The 22929-nt window shown below is 50.0% G+C and overlaps 1 protein-coding gene and 1 long non-coding RNA gene across 2 annotated transcripts in view; one reads left to right on the top strand and one right to left on the bottom strand.

Annotated features, from left to right (window-relative positions):
- Window positions 1-22671, bottom strand: part of LOC135826498 (uncharacterized) — a 111513-nt gene extending 88842 nt beyond the window's left edge. Inside the window, exons 1-3 of the long non-coding RNA XR_010555311.1 lie at window positions 22580-22671; window positions 21627-21728; window positions 11389-11490 (exon numbers count right to left, since the gene is read on the bottom strand). This is a non-coding gene — a long non-coding RNA (uncharacterized LOC135826498). The remainder of the gene's footprint in view (window positions 1-11388; window positions 11491-21626; window positions 21729-22579) is intronic.
- On the top strand, window positions 1477-5071 carry LOC135826159 (uncharacterized). The gene is made up of 2 exons (XM_065338796.1): window positions 1477-1903; window positions 4095-5071. Exons 1-2 carry the CDS (start codon window positions 1492-1494, stop codon window positions 5069-5071), a joined length of 1389 nt encoding a protein of 462 aa, XP_065194868.1. The 5' UTR covers window positions 1477-1491.
- Window positions 22672-22929: the final 258 nt, after the last annotated feature.

Consider the following 22929-nt stretch of genomic DNA (forward strand, 5'->3'; position numbering starts at 1 on the left):
GGGAAGGAGCGGTAACACTGCTGCTGGCTCACCATGCACCATCGGATCGTGTGGAATCAGCCACTCATTCTCGATCCACTTCTCCACTTCAGCACAAAACAGGGCATCTTGCTCTGGAGTGAGCTTCTCTCGCGAGTAAGCTGCCATGCCGGATCCAAGCATAGCCGCTGGGGCAACACCATATTTTCACTGCCAGGAAAGCTCCCACTCCCTTTTCTCCGCTTTCCAGCGCACTTCGCCATCCTGCGACTGGAGAATTACGTCATGCCCATCATGCTTCACGCTGACATGACGCGACGGGTGCGCATCGCTAACAGACGCGACAACATCAGGCTTGGCGGGTCCAAGCCGGATTCCATTGGTCCCGGGTTTCGGCACCATAAGCTGTAAGGGAATTACTGGCTGCGCCCAAGTCTATCCTCTACCATGGCACACTAACCAGAAGAAAACAAGTCTTTAATGGACAACAAGTGCACTTGAGACGATAAAACTTGATATGAAGGAAGGTAAGGTACAGCATGGCAACTGGTCAAGTGGAATTTATTGTGCAAGGAAGGGTTCATGCATTATTGGTCCTCCTTGTCGCTGCTCCTGGCGCTGGTGACAAATATTTTTTTCGCAAGCTCATCTCTCTTCCTCTCCGCTGCCTGGCTATTTTCTAAAGGGAAGTCGACCGTGACGATCGCCTTTTCTATAGGACTTCGCGTGGGCAGCGCGACTGCCTGTGTGGTTCAAATCAGTCGCCGTTCTTTGCAAGATTTATTTTGACTGACAATGACTCGTACAGTACTTGCAAATCTCCACGATTCGCTGGATACTCCGAGCGTTGCACTGGTGGCGAGGGAACTGCGATGTCAGCTTGGCGAGCGATCCCTGAGGTGAGCGATCCGTTTTGCAAATGGAACTGATTCCGAGTAGCCGATTACTTTCTTGTGCGACTCGCTGCTCTTGCCTGCCCAGTGTGACAAGATAATCTATATTGATGCGGCGCTGTACCAATCAGAATCACGAACGTGTCGCTCTCGAAATCTGGTTAGACCTTTCAGATACTAGTAAACTAACCTACTAATCAAAATTGGGATGAAATGGGCTGCCAAGTGAGCATTGGCGACATAATAACAAAGCTGAAAGATAAGCGACAATATTGCTGACGCGGACCAAGTATAATCGTTTCAGCCCTAATATAAATATAAGTTTCCGTGCATGGCACGGTAAGTGAAGTTAGCAACCCACCAACAATTACATTCCTAACATAATTTGCACGTACTTGCCATAGCGCATCACGTGCCCGTGCAGAACACGCACTCCGAACTCCCGCGCCCCGGCACGGGACCACGCGGAGCATGCGCATTACTCCGGCTCTCGATGCTGTTTCTTCTTCATCCTTGCTGCGCCAACAGTCAGATCGCTTGACAACCTTGGCCAGTTTTTGAGTTTTTGTTTGAGCTTGAGCATTTTTGAGCATTGAGGACTTTCCATTTCCGAGCAACCATGTCTGAATCTCTGTCAATGAACGACGCCAAGAAAATGCGCTCTGTAGAGCTGCGACAAGAACTGGCGGCCCGCAATCTAGGCACGACGGGGACCAAACCCAGGCTGCTGACTCGCCTGCTCGAGTCATTGGAGTTCACTGCAGCACGCGAGGACTTGGCCACTCAGGCAGCCGAGCAGAACCTACCCCAGGCAACTGCTGCTCCGTCCCTGAGGGACATTATCCGGGAGGAGGTCCGTGCTGCCCTTGGAAATCAGGCCGCAGCTCCAGCCCCGCCGGCAGCTCACACAGCGGCACCCCCACCGCCAGCTCACGCAGCGGCACTCCCACGGCAAGCACCAGCAACTCCGCAGGACGCTCTGCCTGCTCCGCATTTGGCGGCTGCCGTCTCACCGCCAATGAACCCCGCAGGTAAGAGAACGTTTTATGCAACCGTGCCGAAAGCCATTCACGATAAAGTGGTAACTGGCCAATTTGTTGAATTGGGCTCATTGTTGCCTAACCCGTCCCAAGGGGACACTAGCCGCAGCATTCTCCAGATCGACCACGACAGCTCGCACGGCGCAGTGGTCCTAGCACCGGCCAACAGGGCCTCCAGGAAGGTCGAGGACATCGACACCTGGCTCGACGCCTGGACAACATACTGCGCGATTTACGCCACAGCACACCCCCCCCCCAGGGCCCCAGAGCTGTTTGCGTACCAGCAGATTATCCTGAAAGTAGCCCGGAAATTTCGATTTGAGGCCGTGCAGGAGTATGACCGATCATTCCGCTCACTCCTGGCCGCGGACCCAACCATGCGGTGGGACGCAATAGTCCAGGACCTATACACAATTATATTTGACGCGCGGGCATTTCGTCCCTTTCGGCCCACCGGCAGCAACGACGCTCGTTCCTTTCGGCCCAACAGCAGCAACGACGCTCGTTCCCTTCGGCCCAGCAGCGGCAACGCCACGGTCGACAAAGAAGTATGCCGCCTCTTCAAACAAGGAAACTGCGTCCGCTCCAACTGCCGCTTCGCCCACAGCTGCCTCTCTTGCGGCCGCCTCGGTCATGGCCAATCCACATGCTCTGCTGGCCAACCCCGCAGCTCCAATTAGCTCACACGCGCCTTGGTCCCCTGTAAATATTCCCCTGCTGTTCGAAGAGCTATCCCAGCACCCCGATAACGATTTTGTGCATTCTCTCTGTCGCGACATGCGCGTCGGGGCCCGCATTGGCTATCACGGTAATAGATCCCGCCTCATCGCCCCTAATCTCCCTTCCGCATTGCTCAACCCTGCCGCCGTCTCTGCTTACCTTCAGTCTGAATGCACGCGTGGCCACATGGCCGGGCCTTATTCCCAACCCCCATTCCCTAATATCCGATGTTCTGGCGTTGGCATCGTGCCCAAGAAGTCTGGCGGCGTACGCCTCATCATGCATTTATCTGCCCCTAGCGGCTCTAGCATTAACAATGGCATTTACCCTGACGAATTCTCCCTGCATTACGTTACGGTAGATGACGCAATACGCTGCATCTTCCAGCACGGCCCCGGAGCTCTCCTCTCTAAGGTTGACATGAAGCACGCCTTCCGGCTCTGCCCTGTTTCCCCTGACGACTGGCCCCTACTTGGCATTTTTTGGGAAGGTTCGTACTATGTCGATAAGGTACTACCATTTGGCCTCAGATCCTCCCCGTTTCTGTTCAACAGACTTGCCGACGCTGTGGCATGGATTGCAGTTAATAATTACGATATTGTTGATTTGCTGCATTACCTAGATGATTTCTTCCACGTCCAGCCGCCCAACTCCGCAGCTATGCTCAAATTCAAGACACTGCTGGCTGTATTTGACATGCTGAACATCCCATTGGCCGACGGAGAGGACAAAGTGTGCCAGCCGTCAACTTCAATAACGTTCCTGGGTATCGAGCTCGATACAGCCGCCTGGGAGCTGCGCCTCCCGGCTGCGAAACTGGCGGAACTACGGCTAGCACTTGCCGCGTGGCTGTCGAAGCAGATGTGCACCAAGAGGGAACTGCTGTCCCTGGCCGGTAGCCTGTCTTCCGCAGCCAAAGTCATTCCAGCGGGTCGCACGTTCTGCAGACGCCTGTTCGACAGCGCAGCAACGCTCCCTAGCCTAGATGCACCGGTAGCCGTACCCGCGGAGGCGAAGCTTGACATCCTGTGGTGGGACGCCTGCATCAGCCAATGGAATGGTCGGAAGCCCCTCATCGAGCCGTCCTGGAGCACAGCCGAAGACATCGGGCTGTACACCGACGCTTCAGGTCGACATGGTTTCGGTCTGGTTTTCGGCAGCAAGTGGTCCTATGGCGCATGGTCTCCTGACCAAGCTGAGCACACTATTGAATGGAAAGAATTGTACGCCGTGATGTTGGCCCTCTGTACCTGGGCACACACGTTGGAGGACAGAAGAGTGCTACTCTACACTGACAACGAAGCAATCTGCTACATCAGGCGCTCTGGCACGTCCCCAAATAGAGCGGTCATGGACTTGGTCAGGGCCCTTATTGAAAGCCGCCCAGCATAACATTGTCCTCCTGCTTCGCCACATCGCCGGACACTGCAATGATCTTGCTGATTCTCTCTCCCGTCTGCAGGTACGGCGCTTCCGGACCCTCAACCCAACTGCCGACGCAGCGCCTACACCACCAGCGCAGTCCACCCTCCATCAGTTGATGACGCAGCCATGGAGCTCATCCGTCACGGCCTGGCAGACAGCTCCAGCGCGACGTACGCTTCAGTGCAGCGTTCCTACGAACGCTTTGCTGCCCTACGGCAGGTCGCGCCGTACCCGGTGACGGAGCCCAGCCTGATTAACTTTCTGAATTGGAAATTCTCGTCCGGCTCGTCTGGCTCGTCTCTGAAACTCTACACCCAGGCGCTGAGACATCAGCACGTCCTGCAGGGCCTCTGCCTGGACGTTTTCGCCTCACCGCGTGTCCGGCTGCTCCAACAGGGGGCGCTCAGATCCCAGACGGCAGTCCGGAAAGTGCTAACGGCCGCAACTTTGGACGATCTGGCTGGCGTACAGCACTACCTGCAGTCCACCGTGCCTAGCCCGCACAACCGTGCCATGCTCTGGAGCGCCGTGACTCTGGCCTTCCACGGGCTGCTCAGAGTCAACGAGTACACCTTCACGGCACGGGGCGCCGGCCTTGAGTACAGCAATGCGACCATGTACCCAGACCGCGTGGAGCTGCGCCTGCGTGTGACAAAGACGAGCCAATACGGCAGCGGCCAGGACATCAGCGTCAGGAGGACAGGCTCACCGACATGCCCGCACACGGCAGCCACCAGCTACCTAGCAGCCCGTGGCTCGGCACCTGGCCCGCTCTATCGCTATGATGACGGCACGCCCCTGAAGCCGCATAACATCAACAGGCTACTACAAACAGCCTTGCCTAACAAAGACGTGCGCAGCCACAGCCTCAGACGAGGCGCTGCAACGCTGGCAGGCAAATCTGGCGTGACTGAGCACGTGCTGAAGACCACCGGCAGGTGGCAAAGCTCTGCCTACCTCCGCTATGTCCGCACCCCTGTCGCAGACAGAGCATTGCCAGCAGCATTGTTCTAGTCTCTGCCCGTTATGCTAATGGGTAGCCGCATTGGACGGCCCTAGCAACAGCTGTAGTGTACATATGATATACCTATTATACTATAACTATAGTAACGCTACTATAACTATAGTAATGCCGATAATTCCTGTTTGGGTCATGTTGTATTTTGGGAGAACGGTAGGGATCGTGGGTCAGGCCGGCATTGAGCCAAGTGCGCCTACATGTGCTCACAAGTGCATCCCTACCGTATGCGTGTATTGACACGCCGGGCAATTGTGGCCCCCTTTAGCCCTGGCATTGGCCAGTCTAAAGCACATTGGTGCTTGGGATACTACGGCATTGGTCCATAGTATTGCATACTGCATGCGGCAATTGTTGCCTGCGATACTACGGCATTGGTCCATAGTATTGCATACTGCATGCGGCAATTGCTGCCTATGCCCTGATAATACAACGCGTAATAGCTCCCAAACAGGTCGGCTTGTGTGGTTGTTAAATATAAGTTTCCGTGCATGGCACGGTAAGTGAAGTTAGCAACCCACCAACAATTACATTCCTAACATAATTTGCACGTACTTGCCATAGCGCATCACGTGCCCGTGCAGAACACGCACTCCGAACTCCCGCGCCCCGGCACGGGACCACGCGGAGCATGCGCATTACTCCGGCTCTCGATGCTGTTTCTTCTTCATCCTTGCCGCGCCAACAGTCAGATCGCTTGACAACCTTGGCCAGTTTTTGAGCACCACCACCCACCCCATTATCTCCAACCATCATTCTATTCTAAGCCATCCCGGAACGGAGAACGGTAGGGATCGTGGGTCAGGCCGGCATTGAGCCAAGTGCGCCTACATGTGCTCACAAGTGCATCCCTACCGTATGCGTGTATTGACACGCCGGGCAATTGTTGCCCCCATTAGCCCTGGCATTGGCCAGTCTAACGCACATTGGTGCTTGCGATACTACGGCATTGGTCCATAGTATTGCATACTGCATTCGGCAATTGTTGCCTGCGATACTACGGCATTGGTCCATAGTTTTGCATACTGCATGCGGCAATTGCTGCCTATGCCCTGATAATCCAACGCGTAATAGCTCCCAAACAGGTCGGCTTGTGTGGTTGTTAATTATACATGTACACATAAACATGCACATACACCCCCACCCCCCCCCCCCCACCCCCCACCCCGCAACACACACATACACACACATGTACACGCATACACACAATGTACCATGTATACGCCCGTCAAAAAAAGCACGCAAATCTGCGAAATGTACTGGAGGTGCACCGACAGATTTTCTCTTATAGCGGACAAGATCTGAATGAGACAGATCAAGACTAGTGCCAGATAAGTGCCTAATCCATACAACCTGTGAAGCTATGAGAATAGACCGCCAATGCACACGTGGTCTGCACAACACGAAGTACATCAGCATTGAACGGCTAAGACGATAGCCTATCCTTGCTGTATGCGCACACACACTCTTTCACGCACGCATGCACCCCCCACACACAAACACACATACACCAGGAAATATAATAATTATGTTGGACTCAGTATAGCGTCCAGCCCTTATATGATGTCCAACCCCTATATAGAGTCCATTGGTCCAAAATCCACTGTACAGAGTCCAAACTTGGAAAACCCGAGCTTGTACGACTCCCTGATGAACAGATCAGGGACATCGTTGGCCGAAATATAGAAAAACTGAAAGGGGAAAACCGCGTACCTGTTGTCTGTAAAAAAATTGAATAAACATTACCGGAAAATGCGGTAAAAAAAGTTCAACATGGTATGCACACATATAGTCATGTACATACATGGGAAAAAATAAAAACTCCCCCGCCCGCACCAATTTCACATGTGTCCTGCCCGGGAATCTCGATTTTATTTTGGTCTCGCCTTAGTCTTGAGGCTCCACTGCAGCCACTTCATCACATGAAAAACCCTACAAACACCATCCTCAAATCAAGTGGTCTCTTCGCAGACGCTGCAAATTACAGCATCTCAATCATGTAGTGTTCTCAAATCATTATACACGCACACACACATATACACACCCACACAACGCCACGAAAATACCAAGAATCGAAAGAGAATGGGCTATGATGGAGAGCCAAGGATTAAGTTATTGTTTTCAAACACACCTTGACCTGACCTTTGACGCCCATCGCCGGAGGCGATGATAGCAATGCTACGGCAGAAGCCATAGCAACTTGTGCTGGGATTGCACCATTCAACAGCTTGCAAGGCTGAAGAATTGACCATCACTGTTCAGCCTGGTCTACACCATACAGCTATTTGGAGTGACATTTTCTGGCCAGTGAATCCCTATTTTTGGTCTTTTCATTTTTTTCCCGCACACACATCACACACATACTCCGGCATGCACTGGCTGTTGGTAACCACCCAGGAGAATGAAAGAAAAGTCAGGAGGAGTCTGAGAAAGAGAAGAAAGACGCGTGTGACCATAATCGTCGGGAATCGAACCCGCAACCTATCGATTGGAAATCGCTGCACATACCACTGCACCATATGGGACACACACTGCAAACACACCCGCACACACACACACACACACACACACACACACACACACACACACACACACACACACACACACACACACACATACATACACACACAAACTTATACAACGCCAAGAAAACCGTGACCAAGAAAAGAGTAGAGACACAATACACACGCAACTCCAACTGCCATGCAAACGTCACCCATTTACACGTAAAGTAAAGAGGGATAATAAATAATTATACGAAACGAATGCATACATGGACGGGTGCACGCACGTTTACATAAATATATTAGTATAAGAGAGTAACATAGTGCAGTAGTCAGCATAATACTAGCACATGCTGAGAGTGCAATAGCAAGCTTCACCATTGCTCATGGCCATGCAAATGTTCAGCAGCACTCAGTCCCGCAAGCTTCTGAAGATCAGCACACCTGCAACAAATAGATAGCACAAGGATACGCTTATTACCGTAATGATGCATGCAAGCACACAACTACCAAGTTCTCAACGAATGTGATGCTCAATGAAAATCCATCCGCTCAAAGACCTGTGAACAGGTGACGGTAGGGACAATAATCTCTTAGTAATACGAGGAATAAGATCGTTTGTGTACACTCAAGACGCACAGACACATCAACATACATGTGCTCCAGCGTTACCGGCAGTCAAACAGTTTTCCCAAGATGGAAATGCAATGATTTGTCGTCACGAGGCAATTTCACTGACAAATTTCATGTTTGTGACATCAAAACGGTTATTTCATGGAATACGAGTATTATCTTGAGAAAAATTTTTTTGTCATCGGCATACAAGCAATCCTCCTCCTACTACTACTAGTACACTGGAACTGCGTTTGTGGATCCCATTGTGTTTGACATCATACGAGGAAGAGTGTCGTGGAGTTCACATAATTATCACAGGACAAAATACTTAAATAACCGACGAGGAGACAACAGTCGTAAAATAGCAATGAAAAATATCAATTGTGCACTCATAATCATGTATAAACAATTAAAATGAAACAATTCCAGAACGTAAAAAAAAGAAATGAAAATGGAGGAAAAACGAATCTGAGGAGAAGCCAGAGACTAGCGGAGACACGACTGAGAAAAATGGAGAAGGCGGAACCAGTAGTGGCAGGTGAAAGTACGGGCGCAGCAGTGAACACGTCAAGGAGAAAGAAGCGATGGCATGAGGAGATGGAGATGGAGGATGATGATGGGGATGAACAGGATGGTCAGGAGGAAAGTAAGGGTGAGCAGGAACGGGAAGTGGAGGATGAGAGTGATACGGACGAGGAGGAGTTCGACATCGACAAGAGCAAGTCTGCCATCTACAAGCATTTGGTGTCCAGTCCGGATTGTCGTAAGTTGTTTGACGATTCCTGGTTTAGTGTTATTTGTCGCGCGCGTTTCTTTAAGCAGTTGCAGGTGTTGGAAGCTGTATATATTCGCACACGTGACCCTGTTCTATGCAAGCAAAAAGAAAATGTTGTAGCACTCACACTTTTTAAATAATACGCACTCACCAGTTTTTGTTCACACGCACTCACAGCTGCCACATTCATCTACTGCTACCATTCTCAGATACACTGCAAAGGTTCACACTACACGCGTTATGCATAACCGCTAGCTGTGCTGCATTCTCACGCTTCTTTTCATGTTACTCTAGCTATATAACTGGTTGTTTTAGTGATTCTTACTATGTGACGATGTTCCACTGATGATGGTCACACGAAAACGTTCTGGAATTGTTTCATTTTAATTGTTTATACATGATTATGAGTGCACAATTGATATTTTTCATTGCTATTTTACGACAAAATACTTTCTCATGAAATAAAATTGATGATAGCTAGACGATTGATGCAAAGTCCTTGCAGTCCTTGAGGACTGATAGTATTGTCACGCAACTATTACGAAGTCGTTGATTACTTTTAGGACATTCATTCAAGCAACATCAACGTGATACGCTCCTTGAAAATGGAAAAAAATGTCAAGCATAACGACAGAACAGCAGACCAATCGAAACGTGTAAAAGCTTCCTTACCTCAGTCATTGTCATACCATGTAGTTGGACAGCCTTTTGACACGGTGGTGCGGGCAGCTCTTGTCCAGTCAAACAGGGTATCCTTGTGGAGTCGAACGAAAGAGAGTGTCAGTTTATCTGACTCGTCAGATTGGAACTGTGCTGAACTTTTCTCGCTCTCCGAGGGGCCGCTTTCTGCTTTCATCCCGCGGACTGATGAAACCGTTCAAATGTCTTACTGTCAGCAACTGCACAGCAGAACTGGCAGCCATGGCCAGTCAAACAGGGGATCCTTGCGGCGTCGAACGAAAGAGAGTGTCAGTGTACCTGACTAGTCAGATTTGAACTGTGCTGAATTATCTCGTTCTCCAATTTCTGCTTTCATCCCGCACACTGATGAAACGTCTTCAGAGAACTACAAGACGCTTTCCAGATTTGATTTTGAACGTCTCCTTGAACTGTGCTGAATTTTCTCGTTCTCCAATTTCTGCTTTCATCCCGCACACTGATGAAACGTCTTCAGAGAACTACAAGACGCTTTCCAGATTTGATTTTGAACGTCTCCTTTTCCTCCTTGGTTATCTCGAGACATATTCCTGTCAGCAACTGTACAGCAGAACTGGCCGCCATGGCTGAAGTGAAGAGAGGAATGCGCCACCACGAGGCAAGCAAAACTGAAAAGGTGTTTGCTCTCTTTTTTACTACACACAGGATCTAGGATGGTGTGACTGGATAAACTGGACTCGTGGACCGTGAATAGGGGACTTGCAGAAAAGGTGTACTCCTTATAGGGGATTGCGCGGCTGGATGGAGCTGATCAAAATTGAGTGGACTCCTGGACGCTGTATAGTCGATTTTGGACCAATGGACTCTATATAGGGCGCTGGACATCATATAGTGCATGGACTTTATACTTAGTCCAACATATATTTACGCCACTTCAGTATGTAGGGAGGGCCATTGTATGGACCCAAGAGTGGATGGTGTGCCATGGTCTGCTCTACTGGCAGATGGTGGAATCCGTAAGGTTAACCCTTTATTGGCCGATTAAAATATAAACAAGCCCACGCAATCGCCAAACCTGTAACTAAATTGGACGTAACTTTAGTTTGCACTGGACAAATTCCACGATCTTGGGCATCCTGGAAAGGCCTTGACGAGAGGAGCGCAATGAGCCTACACTCGACTCCACGGGATGCACTGGCCCAGCGCTGCAAGCCAGGGAAGGCCCACCAGCGCTGGGCTCACGCTCGAGATCTATCTCTATCCACCATTTCACTCCTGTTGCTCGTATCAACCTCAAAATTTTCGTAGAGACTCCCGGGAACCTGCTTTTGAAGTTGAATCAGTGTAGCCTTGTCAACAGGTGACGCAAGCAGGGAAAATCCCGGCCGTAGACCAGCGCATCGCGCTCTGAGCACAAATTTCCCGGGACCAATATTACGAGTGCTATAACTCACGGACCGCTCTTTGTATCCCTTTGGAAATTGTTCGAGGCGACAGCTGAGAGTTTTCTCTTCGACCTACATATTTCGATCTCTCCGAAAGACCGAGATTTGACCAAGTTACGATAATTTCAGAATGCCTACCCCATCGAACATCGGTGTTCGATCAATGTATGGGCCAGCCAATAAAGGGTTAAGTTCTGTTGCTCTGGCCTGGCGCGAGTGACTAGATGCTACTTGTTGCGATCGAATATATTGCTCAAAACGTGTTCTGGAAAAATTCGTTTAAAAGGAGAATCAAGGATAGAGATTGCTTAACTTACGTTGTTCTTTGCAGAGATCGTGTCGGGTTGGAGATCTAGTAGATACTTGACTACTTCCAGATGTCCATTCCAGGCAGCGTAATGAACAGGAAGATCACCGGTCTGTGTACAGATAACACACATGACCAGACATTCCTATGCGTTATCCATCAGGAAAGTACTTATATTGAGTATAATGCACAATACATTCTGATAAGTCAATTGACAAACTGTTTACAAGCTAAAGCTGGAAAATCCCAATATATGCTTTAGTGCTGGGTACGAGATTGGTTAGTTTGCATTCTTTTTGAGGCAAAGTAATGTTGCAATATTCCTCTTGTGGGTTGAGGGGCATATGATGGGCGCAAGTATACAATACTAAGAACTCTTTTGAATCATTTTATGGACATCTCTGCACACCAAAACATTCCTGTTCACGGGTGTTGAATTGATGATGAGTGTGTCCGTGAGGTCACATCAGAAATGATTGAGACCAAGGTTTATGTGAACCGGATGCATAATGGAGGTGCTTTGTGCAGCTATCAGTGCTGGGCAGCAGAGTCACCAATATTCACAGGTACCTTTGCAGCAAATAATCGGTTTGGTAGCTGTTTCAGCCTGATACTCCCCAGCAATTGACATATAGCTAGCACAGTAGTCCTCATTGGCAAGAAGAGTGCTGTATGAGCATTTCTGCTGCAAAGTTAATCCACCGTCAACGTCTTCGAGCTAAACTGCAAGCAGGTTGTGCAAACGATATTAAAAGAGTGGTGGACAACTCTGAAGCAAGCCAGTGGCCATGGACGCAACTCTTGCATACCTACTACCTACTATCATCGATTGTGATGGCAATGAACACTCTACCAATAGTAGCAAAGCTGAGGCTTTCGGGAAGTATTTTGCTGGGAAATGCTCTCTTGTGGATGATTTCGAGGATGAGCCTCTCCCACATGTACAGCCTAAGTCTACCGCCCACTTGCACCAAGTGCATTTCAGGGAACCAGCTGTAGCCCGAGCCCTCCGTCAGCTTGACACCTCCAAAGCAACAGGACCTGACAACATCCCAGCTTGTGTCCTCAAGACGTGTGCAAACGAGCTTGCTGCCCCCCCCCCCCCCCTAGCACGCCTCTTTGCCACGTGTTTCTTCATTGGAAGACAACCGGCAGACTGGAAAGAGGCCAGAATAGTCCCAGTTCACAAGAAGAATTCCCGCTCACCCATCAGTCACTACCGACCAGTGTCCCTACTCAACATTATCTCGAAGGTAATGGAAGGCATTGTGAACCTCGCAATCATGAACTTTCTAGATCGCCATCATGTTCTGTCGGCAAAGCAATATGGATTCCGCCAACGCCTTGGAACTGCAGATGTCCTGACGCTCCTACATCCTCAATGGAGTAGAGCTGCCGGTTCGGGAGGCTCAGCCCATGTTCTTGCAGTAGACATAGCTGGAGCATTTGATAAGGTGTCCCACAAAGGTGTGATTCACAAGGCTGCTGTCTATGGGCTCAGGGGCCCCTTTTTAACCTGGTTGACCGACTATCTATTAGCTCGGCATCTCCGTGCAGTCCTATCTGGCCATGAGTCTAATGTTTTTCCCATTACCGCTGGTGTTCTTCAAGGAAGTATATTGGGGCCTACCCTGTTCTTGTTTTACGTGAATGACAGATCTCGCTGTCTATGCGGACGATACCACGCTGTATCAGTGTCTCGCAGTGGGCGCAGACGTGAATGAACAAAGCCGTGTTTTGCAGCATGCAGTGGATGACCTCTCCGCCTGGGTCAAAGCCTGGAAGATCTCTTTTGAGCCCACCAAATCCCAGGCCCTCACCATCGATCGCCATCGGCCACGGCGGCAGCTCCCAGCCATCTCCTTCGATGGAGTACCAGCTGTGGAGGAAGCAGAGCTCAAGCTCCTAGGAGTCCAGTTCGACACACAGTTGTCTTTCCACCAGCATTTGCCCTCTGTAGCCGTACGTGCACGCCAGCGGTTACACTTCCTGAACAGAGCTGCCCCCATCCTTGATGTTCGTGGACGAGAGCGGGTCTACAAAGGCTTCGTCAGACCAGTAATGGAATACTGCCCGTTGGTCTGGATGGGGGCTGCCACTACAACCCTTCGCCAGCTCGATGCAGTACAGTTACGAGCTCTCAAGATCATCTCTCGTGAGTCATGGCTCCCAAGTCTGGCCCTCCGCCGTGCTGTTGCTGCTCACACATACTTATATAAGCTCCACTGCCTCCCAACTAGCTCACCACTGCGAGCAATGATCCCTGCCGTTGCACCAGAGCTGCAAGGGCATCCTCGCACACGTCAGCAGAGCCGGATTTGCCATGAATTGCAGTTTGCCATGCCCCACAACCGTCACGCACGCAACAGCGTACAGCGATCATTTCCGTCCGCCATCGTTGAGGAGTAGAATCACCTTCCTCCAGAGCTCATCACAGCACCACCTACTCTACCTCGCCTCCAGCAGTTCAAAGAAGGCGTTCAGAAGTATATACGATCTGCTGACTGGAATTGGGCCTCTATGCACCTGTGATTTGTGTGTGTGTGTGTGTGTGTGTGTGTGTGTGCGTGCGCGTGTGTGTATAGTGTGTGTGTGTGTGTGCGTGTGTGTGTGTGTGTATAGTGTGTGTGTGTGTGTGTGTGTGTGTGTGTAGCATTATAGTAATAATGCAGATTAATGGGTGCACGCGGCTGCTTCGTGCTACCACTCAACCTATGCTGCTATGATTGCTGGTGCTTTACTGCATGCTCATGCTTTGCTGCTGGCTACAGTCACGTGCGCTGTACATCACGGTATCCATGTTGGTCACACGCCTTGGTGCATGCTCACATGGTACTCTATGCGTCGTGGCATTCTATGTGTCATACAACGTGTCACTCAACGCGACATTCATTCATGCGCGACGCTCAACGTGGGCGGCATGCGTTGTGGGCACTCAACGTGTCATGCTAAAATTTGGGCGTTCATGCGTGTCGCTCGCCTCCGATGTGGAAAGCGTGTGGCGGCGTTATGATGACGCTTGCTTGTAGCTCAACATGGGTGGCATGCATCGTTGCATGTCTTGCAAGAGTTTGCTGTGCTATATATTTTCGATCCGTTCTGTGCGACGATCATTCTTGCTTGCTCGTCGTGTTTTAGTTTTATATTTCGTATTTCGATCCGTTCTGTGTGTGGATCTTTTTCTTGTCAGATCATTGTGTTTCCTCATCCTTGTTGTCGTGAGCCATGGCTGGCTTCACAGTCTGTGAAATTTGCGCCATGCCGGTTCTGCGTCTCGGTAAGGAACTCTCGCTCTTGGGTTTGAATAATTCGGGCAGGAAAGCTGCCCTCGCCGATCGCCTGTTTCAGTGTTTCACAGTTTGTATTTTGCTCGTTCTCATCCTTGTGCTTTGCCTCGTTCTCATCCTTGTTGTCGTGAGCCATGGCTGCCTTCACTGTCTGTGAAATTCGCGCCATGATGGTTCTGCGTCTCCACAAGGAACTCTCGCTCTTGGGTTTGATTAATTCGGGCAGGAAAGTTGCCCTCGCCAATCGCCTGTGTCAGTGTTTCACAGTGTGTATTTTGCTCGTTCTCATCCTTGTGCTTTGCCTCGTTCTCATCCTTGTTGTCGTGAGCCATGGCTGCCTTCACTGTCTGTGAAATTCGCGCCATGACGGTTATGCGTCTCCGCAGCGAACTCTCGCTCTTCGGTTTGAATAATTCGGGCAGGAAAGCTGCCCTCGCCGACCGCCTGTTTCAGTGTACTTCACCACGCTGAATCCTGCCATTCTACCCCGAGCGGGGTGAGCGGAGCAGGCAGCAGAGAACGCGAATCATTGGCGACGTCTGCGTCATCAACGTCAGCTTTAACTCCGGAGACCTTGCGCTCCACGATTGCTTCGAAGGTTTCAGAGACGTTACCTACAAGTCTGGCGGCCGTGGATTCACAACCTCATCCGCACCAGGGCCCTCACCCAGCCAGCCTAGGGAGCAGCAAGTCTTTCGCTGTAGCTGTACACCTGGGCACTAAAGTTCGTGAGCGGGTCGTGACAGGTCAGTCCGTCGAGTTGAGTGGGCTCCTGCCCACTGTGTCTTGCTCTGTGCCGCCCGCTCGCACACAGAATGTGCTTAGATTTTAAATGTCAGTTGGGAACCCATTGCGGGTGGTGGAAGACAGCGCTACTCGCAGCAAGAGTAGGCATGTTCATAAACTTGCGACGTGGGTTGAGGCCTCCACCGTCTTGGTCCAGATCATGGTCGACATTGCTTCGCACAGGACAGTGGAGTTGCTGTCCTATCAATTCCGCATCAAGGCTGCTGCCGACCCATCACTGAAGTGGGACATCATTGAGCCAAGTCTGTGGCAGCTGATATATTTCTGACTGTCTCCAACGCTGCTGCGAGGACAGTATGACAGCTGGTCCATTTAACACACAACCGTTTAGCCCCATGCAGTCGTCTGGGCTAGGCATTGTGCTGGCCGAGAGATTACAACGCCCTGGCCCTAGCATTGCCAGAAGGAAGCTGTTTGCCAGCGATAGTCTATCTTTCTTCTTCAAAGTAAGTTCTGCAACCTCAGGCTATGCAACTCCACACCAAGTTACTAGTACTGTGTACATACTTGTAGCCTGCTTTGACCAGCAGCAGCATCCAGTTCTTCATCTGCACCCAGGCACAGCCCTGTCATCAATCCATCAAGTACTACTATTACTTGGTCTACTTGTCATTGTTAGGATAAGGAACTCCCACACACACACACACACATCCACAGTGCATCAATCAATCACTGCTAGTGCCTGTCACTTTTGAGGTGCACCACCCACGTGCTAACAGGCTGGCCTATGCCCATGCTGTTGCAGTCTCCTCCAGTTAGTACGGGGGTTAGCACTATTGCAGTTCACACTGCCATCCCAACCAGTGTGTACAACCAGCAATTGACAAGTATTCAAGTGTTCAGTCCAACAGCAGATTTGCTTGGGCCACACTTGTCCAACCATTTATGTAGTTTTCCAAAACCTCAACCTCTCTGGCCCTACGTCATTTAGTCTCTGCCACACTGACAGGCGTTGCGTCCTCAAGCACGAACTGCCTTCTAGGCCAACTCACATTCGCTACCCACCCGTACGTTATTATGCCCTGCCTGTCTGACCTTGTCAAGGCCACATCTCAGATCATCTCACATAATGCTGCACCTCTCAACCTCAGTCAAGGACGACCCTGAGCTGGTGGCACCATACTCTATCAACATATGGAAGGTTGGCACAAGCCGTTCAGTTCTTCTGTGGTCATGGCACTCATCTGCACCCTCTACTTGATTTGTGTCCAGTACCATTTACTGTTTCGAGCATCACACCTGCCAGTCAACTTCAATGCCATCAATGCTCTGCCTGGACCAAGTTGGATGACTCCAGAACCTTTGCTCCCACAGCTGCGGAGCGACCTGACACCATGGTCTAGCCAATCACCGCAGCAAAGTTCGTCCTTCTATTTGGGCAAGCTCCCTTTGCTGCACGAGCATTTATCTGGCGTGGAATGAGGGACACCGCCAAGGAGATCATCAAGGTAACTGTCTTGCTGGTTCTCATCCGTGTTGCTTGAACTCTTGTCAGTATCCTCTTTACCACATGCTGTCTCAATGCACACACATTTATTGCCTAGCTACCCAGGGGGGCTTTTTGTCCTCGTCCCTCTCTTGGCTCGGCCAAGATCTCTCTCTGCAGTGCCCCCTCTCTGACTCCTCCCTTGGCTCTGCCAAGATCCTGCTCCGGCAGTTACCCCTCTCTGATCTCTCTCTTGGCCCTGTCAAGATCCTGCTCCGGCAGTGACCCCTGTCTTGGCTTCGCCAAGATCCTGCTCCGGCAGTGACCCTTCTCTGACCTCTCTCTCTTGGCCCTGCCAAGATCTTGCTCCGGCAGTGACCCCTCTTTTTACTCAGGGCCCTCGGTCGCCGTCCCTCGGACGCAGACTCTTGTAGATACTTGGCTCCGCCAACATTCTGCTTCGGCAGTGTCTACCCGGCCGACCCTGAATCCTCTCTCGTAGATACTTGGCTCCGCCAACATTCTGCTCCGGCAGTGTCTACGTATATCTCTTGTCTGACCTCTCTCTTGGCCCTGCCAAGATCCTGCTCCGGCAGTGACCCCTCTCTTTACTCAGGGCCCTCGGTCGCCGTCCCTCGGACGCAGACTCTTGTAGATACTTGGCTCCGCCAACATTCTGCTTCGGCAGTGTCTACCCGGCTGACCCTGAATCATCTGTCTGTTTGTGTTTGTCTGCCTGCCTGTCTGTTTCTGTGTCTATCTACCTTTCTATTTCCTTGCCTCGTCTCCATATCAACGAGACATGAATCATTGCCACACTTAAGCAGTCGAAGGCCGAACGCTAGCAAGGCTGCTAATGTGACAGTGGCTACAGCGGGGCAACGTGCATGTGCCACCGGCAATTCCAAGACGGACACGTTCAGCTCCACCACCATCTCAACTACCCGATGGCCCACCGTAGCCCACTGTAGGTGATGGTTACCCCACCAAGATCCTGCTCCGGCAGTGATCCCTGTCTTGGCTCCACCAAGATCCTGCTCCGGCAGTGACCTCTCTCTGACCTCTCTCTTGGCTCCGCCAAGATCCTGCTCCGGCAGTGTCTATGACTTTAACCCTGCTCACGGCTGCTTCGGTACGAGGCTTGCTGGCCACAATGGGCCATGCTCATTTCCGGCTACTCAGGGCTCTCGTTCTTCGTCCCTCGGACGTGACTATCCTCTTGGCTCCGCCAAGATCCTGCTCTCTCTGTAGCCTCTCACTTCGCTGGCCAGCACCCTCCTAACCGCAAGCTGCTGTGTGTTGTAGTTAATGTAGCATTATAGTAATAATGCAGATTAATGGGTGCACGCGGCTGCTTCGTGCTACCACTCAACCTATGCTGCTATGATTGCTGGTGCTTTACTGCATGCTCATGCTTTGCTGCTGGCTACAGTCACGTGCGCTGTACATCACGGTATCCATGTCGGTCACACGCCTTGGTGCATGCTCACATGGTACTCTATGCGTCGTGGCATTCTATGTGTCATACAACGTGTCACTCAACGCGACATTCATTCATGCGCGACGCTCAACGTGGGCGGCATGCGTTGTGGGCACTCAACGTGTCATGCTAAAGTTTGGGCGTTCATGCGTGTCGCTCGCCTCCAATGTGGAAAGCGTGTGGCAGAATCTGCCCACATCCGAGATCGGCTCAAACATGGATCAATGCGAAACAAGCAATGGTGGTCACTCCTGAAGCAAGCTCCAGGCTCTGGCCGCAGCTCGTCTATCCCTGTCCTACGCAATACCCAGGGCAGAGAATATGTCACCAACCAGGAAAAGGCTACTTGCTTTGGAGAATTCTTTGCGAGCAAATGCAGTCTGTGTGATCAAGATCTACAGCACTCCGACCTTCCTGACCTTCGTCCTAGGTGTACATCTGCCCTGACAACTGTCCGATTTCGGGAAGCGACAGTCCAGCGCCAGCTCCGCCAGCTGGATCCAACCAAGGCTACCGGACCCGATTGCATTCCTGCCAGATTTCTGAAGCTGTGCTCAAAGGTTTTGGCTGCACCAATTTCCAAGCTGTTCTCACTCTGTTTTCGGTGCCATGTCCAGCCCTCGCTCTGGAAAGTAGCCCGTGTGGTCCCGATACACAATAATCAATCTCATTCTGCTGCTAAGAACTACCGACCTGTGTCCTTGTTATCTGTTGTCTCCAAAGTCATGGAGAAGATTGTCAACACTGCCATAATCAATCATCTTGAGCATGAAAAGGCCCTGTCCATCCACCAGTACGGATTCCGGCAGGGGCTCAGCACATCTGACCTTCTCACGTCTCTCAACCACTCCTGGGTCTCTGAAGCCAACCGTGGTGGCGCAGTCCGCGTGCTGGCTATAGACATAGCAGGAGCATTCGACAAAGTTTCACACCGAGTGTGGGTGTGTCTGCGGTGTACGCAGAGGCCAGCTAGCTGGTAAAAAGTGTTATTTTTCGTTGGCTGAGCGTAGCGAATAAAACGAAAAATGTATTTTTTGCCAGCATTTTCACCATAGTTACGGCACCAGGATTGCGTCAGCTGTTTTTTTTTGTCAGTGTTCTCAAACTTTTCTCTTCATCGTGGTCTTTCTCTTTTCGTTGTAGTTTACCACCCGCCCTCCCGTTTATTCTCACTTCGGGATAGGTCCTGCAGGCTACGTTTGGTTCGTTTATCTTATGGGGTTATTCTAACCGGTTTTTCCTCAGGGATGTGCCTCCGCCGGGGTCCTGAGGTTTTTTCCGCCAGCTTCTGGCTGGTAAATTATCCGGCGGCCCTATTCGCCACAGTGGTTCACTTCTTGCATCATGTTGGTCTGGTACATACGTGTACATGTATATGCGTGAGGTGGCATGCCCTTAACCTTCTTCATGCTCATCTATACACTACGCTCTTCCATCTTCCACCGTGAGTGAACAAAAACCACACTACTACACACAACTATCATCGTGAGTGAACAAATACCACACTACTACTGTGATCTGTATCTTTCTGTTGTGTGTGGGTGTGTCTGCGGTGTACGCAGAGGCCAGCTAGCTGGCAAACAAACGCTCTGTTTTCGTGGTGTTGAGCACCGTCAGCACACTGGGTACATCCTCCGGTGACTTATGTACGTAACATTATCTGATCCTACTACTACGTAGTACAGTCATGTGCATGACATCTTCTTGTACACGTTTTTTATTCCTTTTATGTATTTATTTATTTGGAATCGCATTATCGAAATAGACAGCATAATCGAAGTCGCTTCGTTGTAAGGGGGATTCAAAGAAGCTTTTTTTGCTATGCGATTGGCGATGCGACGCGATTTGCGACGGAGACGTGCGATGCGAACTCACGAAATACCATTCCCAGGCGAAGTCCCCGAAGCGATGATACCTTGCTGATTTGGCGCGAAGTTCAATGCAGGCAGGTACGCCACCATGGTATTCACGCGGTTGGGTACAACTTGTACAAATTTTCGGGCAACTCTTGAATCTTTGTACAACTTTGCTGTAGAAAAGGTCAAAATCGTACGCCAAATCGTTTGTCGCATCGCAAAAGTTGAGCCGAGCTCAACTTCTGCGATGGCCCAGTTGCGGCAGTTAAATGGGCTGCGAGTTGGCTGCGATTTGGGGATTTCCCAGTTTTGCAACCGTCGCATCGTGTGTCACAACGCAAAATGCTTCTGTGAATCCTGCTTTATGATCAATTATACGGATAACCGATATAATCGTTTCAGCCCTAATATATACATGTACACACAAACATGCACATACACCCCCTCCCCCTCCCCCTCCCCCTCCCCCAACACATACACACCGTGTACCATGTGTACTCATGTCACAAAAGAAGCACGCAAACGATAGCAACGATAGCGGACAAGATCTGAATGAGACAGATCAAGACTAGTGCCAGATATCTGCCTACAGTCAATTCAGAAATAAATGATATCCTAGCTTCTGGCCATAAATGGGTCAAATTTTAAGTTTCCGTCTTATTTATTTAGGCAGTCCCCCATGGAATTCTCTTCCAATTGTGCTTTTGAAGTCTAGTTTTCCAAAGAGTTAGCCATAACAAGAAAAGGATTTCGGCCAGGTTTTGCCCCCAAAGCACTGAATTGGGGAAAAACCATGAAAATGCAGGCCGTTCACTCCACTTGCATAACAGTACATTTCCGGTTCGAAACCCAGTTGAGGTACCTTTTTTGGACCCTTTTTCAAGTTTCGAATATCGCGGCATTGCACAGTGTACCACAAAATCGCCAAATACGGGAGCTCTCCAGAGCCAGCGCTCAACTTTTTCTGAATAGACTGTAATCAATACAACCTGTGAAGTTATGAGAATCGACCACCAATGCACACGTGGTCTGCACAACACGAAGTATATCAGCATAGAACGACTAAGACAGTTGGTTTTCCTTGCTGTATGCACACACGCACTCACGCCCGCACGCATGCACGCCCCCCCCCCCCCCACACACACACAAACACACATACACCAGGAAATATATTTACATCACTTTAGTATGTAGGGAGGGCCCTTGTATGAACCCAAGAGAGATTGGTGTGCCATGGTCTGCTCTACTGGCCGATGGTGGAATCCGTAAGGTTAATGTCTGTTGCTCTGGCCTGGCGCGAGTGACTAGATGTTATTTGTTGCATATATTGCTCAAACCGTGTTCTGGAAAAAATGCTTAAGGGGTATCAACGATAGACATTGCTCAACTTACATTGTTCTTTGCAGAGATTGTATCGGGTTGGAGATCTAGTAGATACTTGACAAGTTCCAGATGCCCTTTAAAGGCAGCGCCATGAACAGGAAGGTTACCGTTCTGTGTACAGGTAACACACATAACCAGACATTTCTATACGTTATCTATCAGAAAAGTACTTATATTGGGTATAATGCACAATCCACTACAAAGTGAGGCAGTCTCACGCACAACATTGTGATAAGTCAATTGACAAACGGTTTACAAACTAGTGCTGGAAAACCCCAATACATGCTTTAGTGCTGGGTACGAGATTGATTAGTTTGCATTCTTTTTGAGCCAAAGTAATATTGTAATATTCCTCTCGTGGGTTGAGGGGCATATGATGGGCGCAAGTATACAATACTAAGAACTCTTTTGAATCATGTGTGGACATCTCTGCTCACACAGAAACACTCCTGTTGATGGGTGTTGAATTGATGATGAGTGTGTCCATGAGGTCACATCAGAAATGATTGAGACCAATGTTTATTTGAACTGGTGTGGTGAGCCAATATAGTTATGATGAAGAATGGAAAAGCTAGGTGTCAGGTCGCCGAATGCCTCAGTACTCCTTGTCAGTTTTGTGCCATTTTGTCGCATTCGCTGACTGTATAATATCTGGTTACGTTGGTGGATAGTTTGCCATAACTCGTAACATTTTGTCCTTTTCCTTTCTTAATCATAACCAATGTTTATGTGAACCAAATGCACAATGGAGGTGCTTTGTGCAGCTATCAGTGCCGGCCAGGAAAGTCACCAATATTCACAGGTACTTTTGGAGTATATCAATCGGTGGGGTTGCTGTTTCGGCCTGATACTCCCCAGCAATTGACATATAGCTAGCACAGTAGTCTTGATTGGCAAGAAGAGTGCTGTAGGAGTAACTGACTACAGCAAGGAGAGTCAATGATGGAGATTGCTTAACTTACATAGCCAATCACAGAGATCGTTTCGGGTTGGAGATCTAGTAGATACTTGACGATTTCCAGATGCCCATTTGCGGCAGCGCAATAAACAGGAAGACTACCGCCCTGTGTAAAGGTAGCACACATGACCAGACATTCTAATGCGTTATCCATCAGAAAAGTATTTATATAGGGTATAGTGCACAATCCACCACGAAGTGAGGCAGTCTCACGCACAACATTGTGATAAGTCAATTGACAAACTGTTTACAAACTAAAGCTGGAAAACCCCAATACATGCTTTAGTGCTGGGTGCGAGATTGATTAGTTTGCATTCTTTTTGAGCCAAAGTAATGTTGCAATATTCCTCTTGT

This window comes from Sycon ciliatum, chromosome 10 (genome assembly GCF_964019385.1).
Source record: "Sycon ciliatum chromosome 10, ocSycCili1.1, whole genome shotgun sequence".
Lineage (NCBI taxonomy): Eukaryota > Metazoa > Porifera > Calcarea > Leucosolenida > Sycettidae > Sycon > Sycon ciliatum.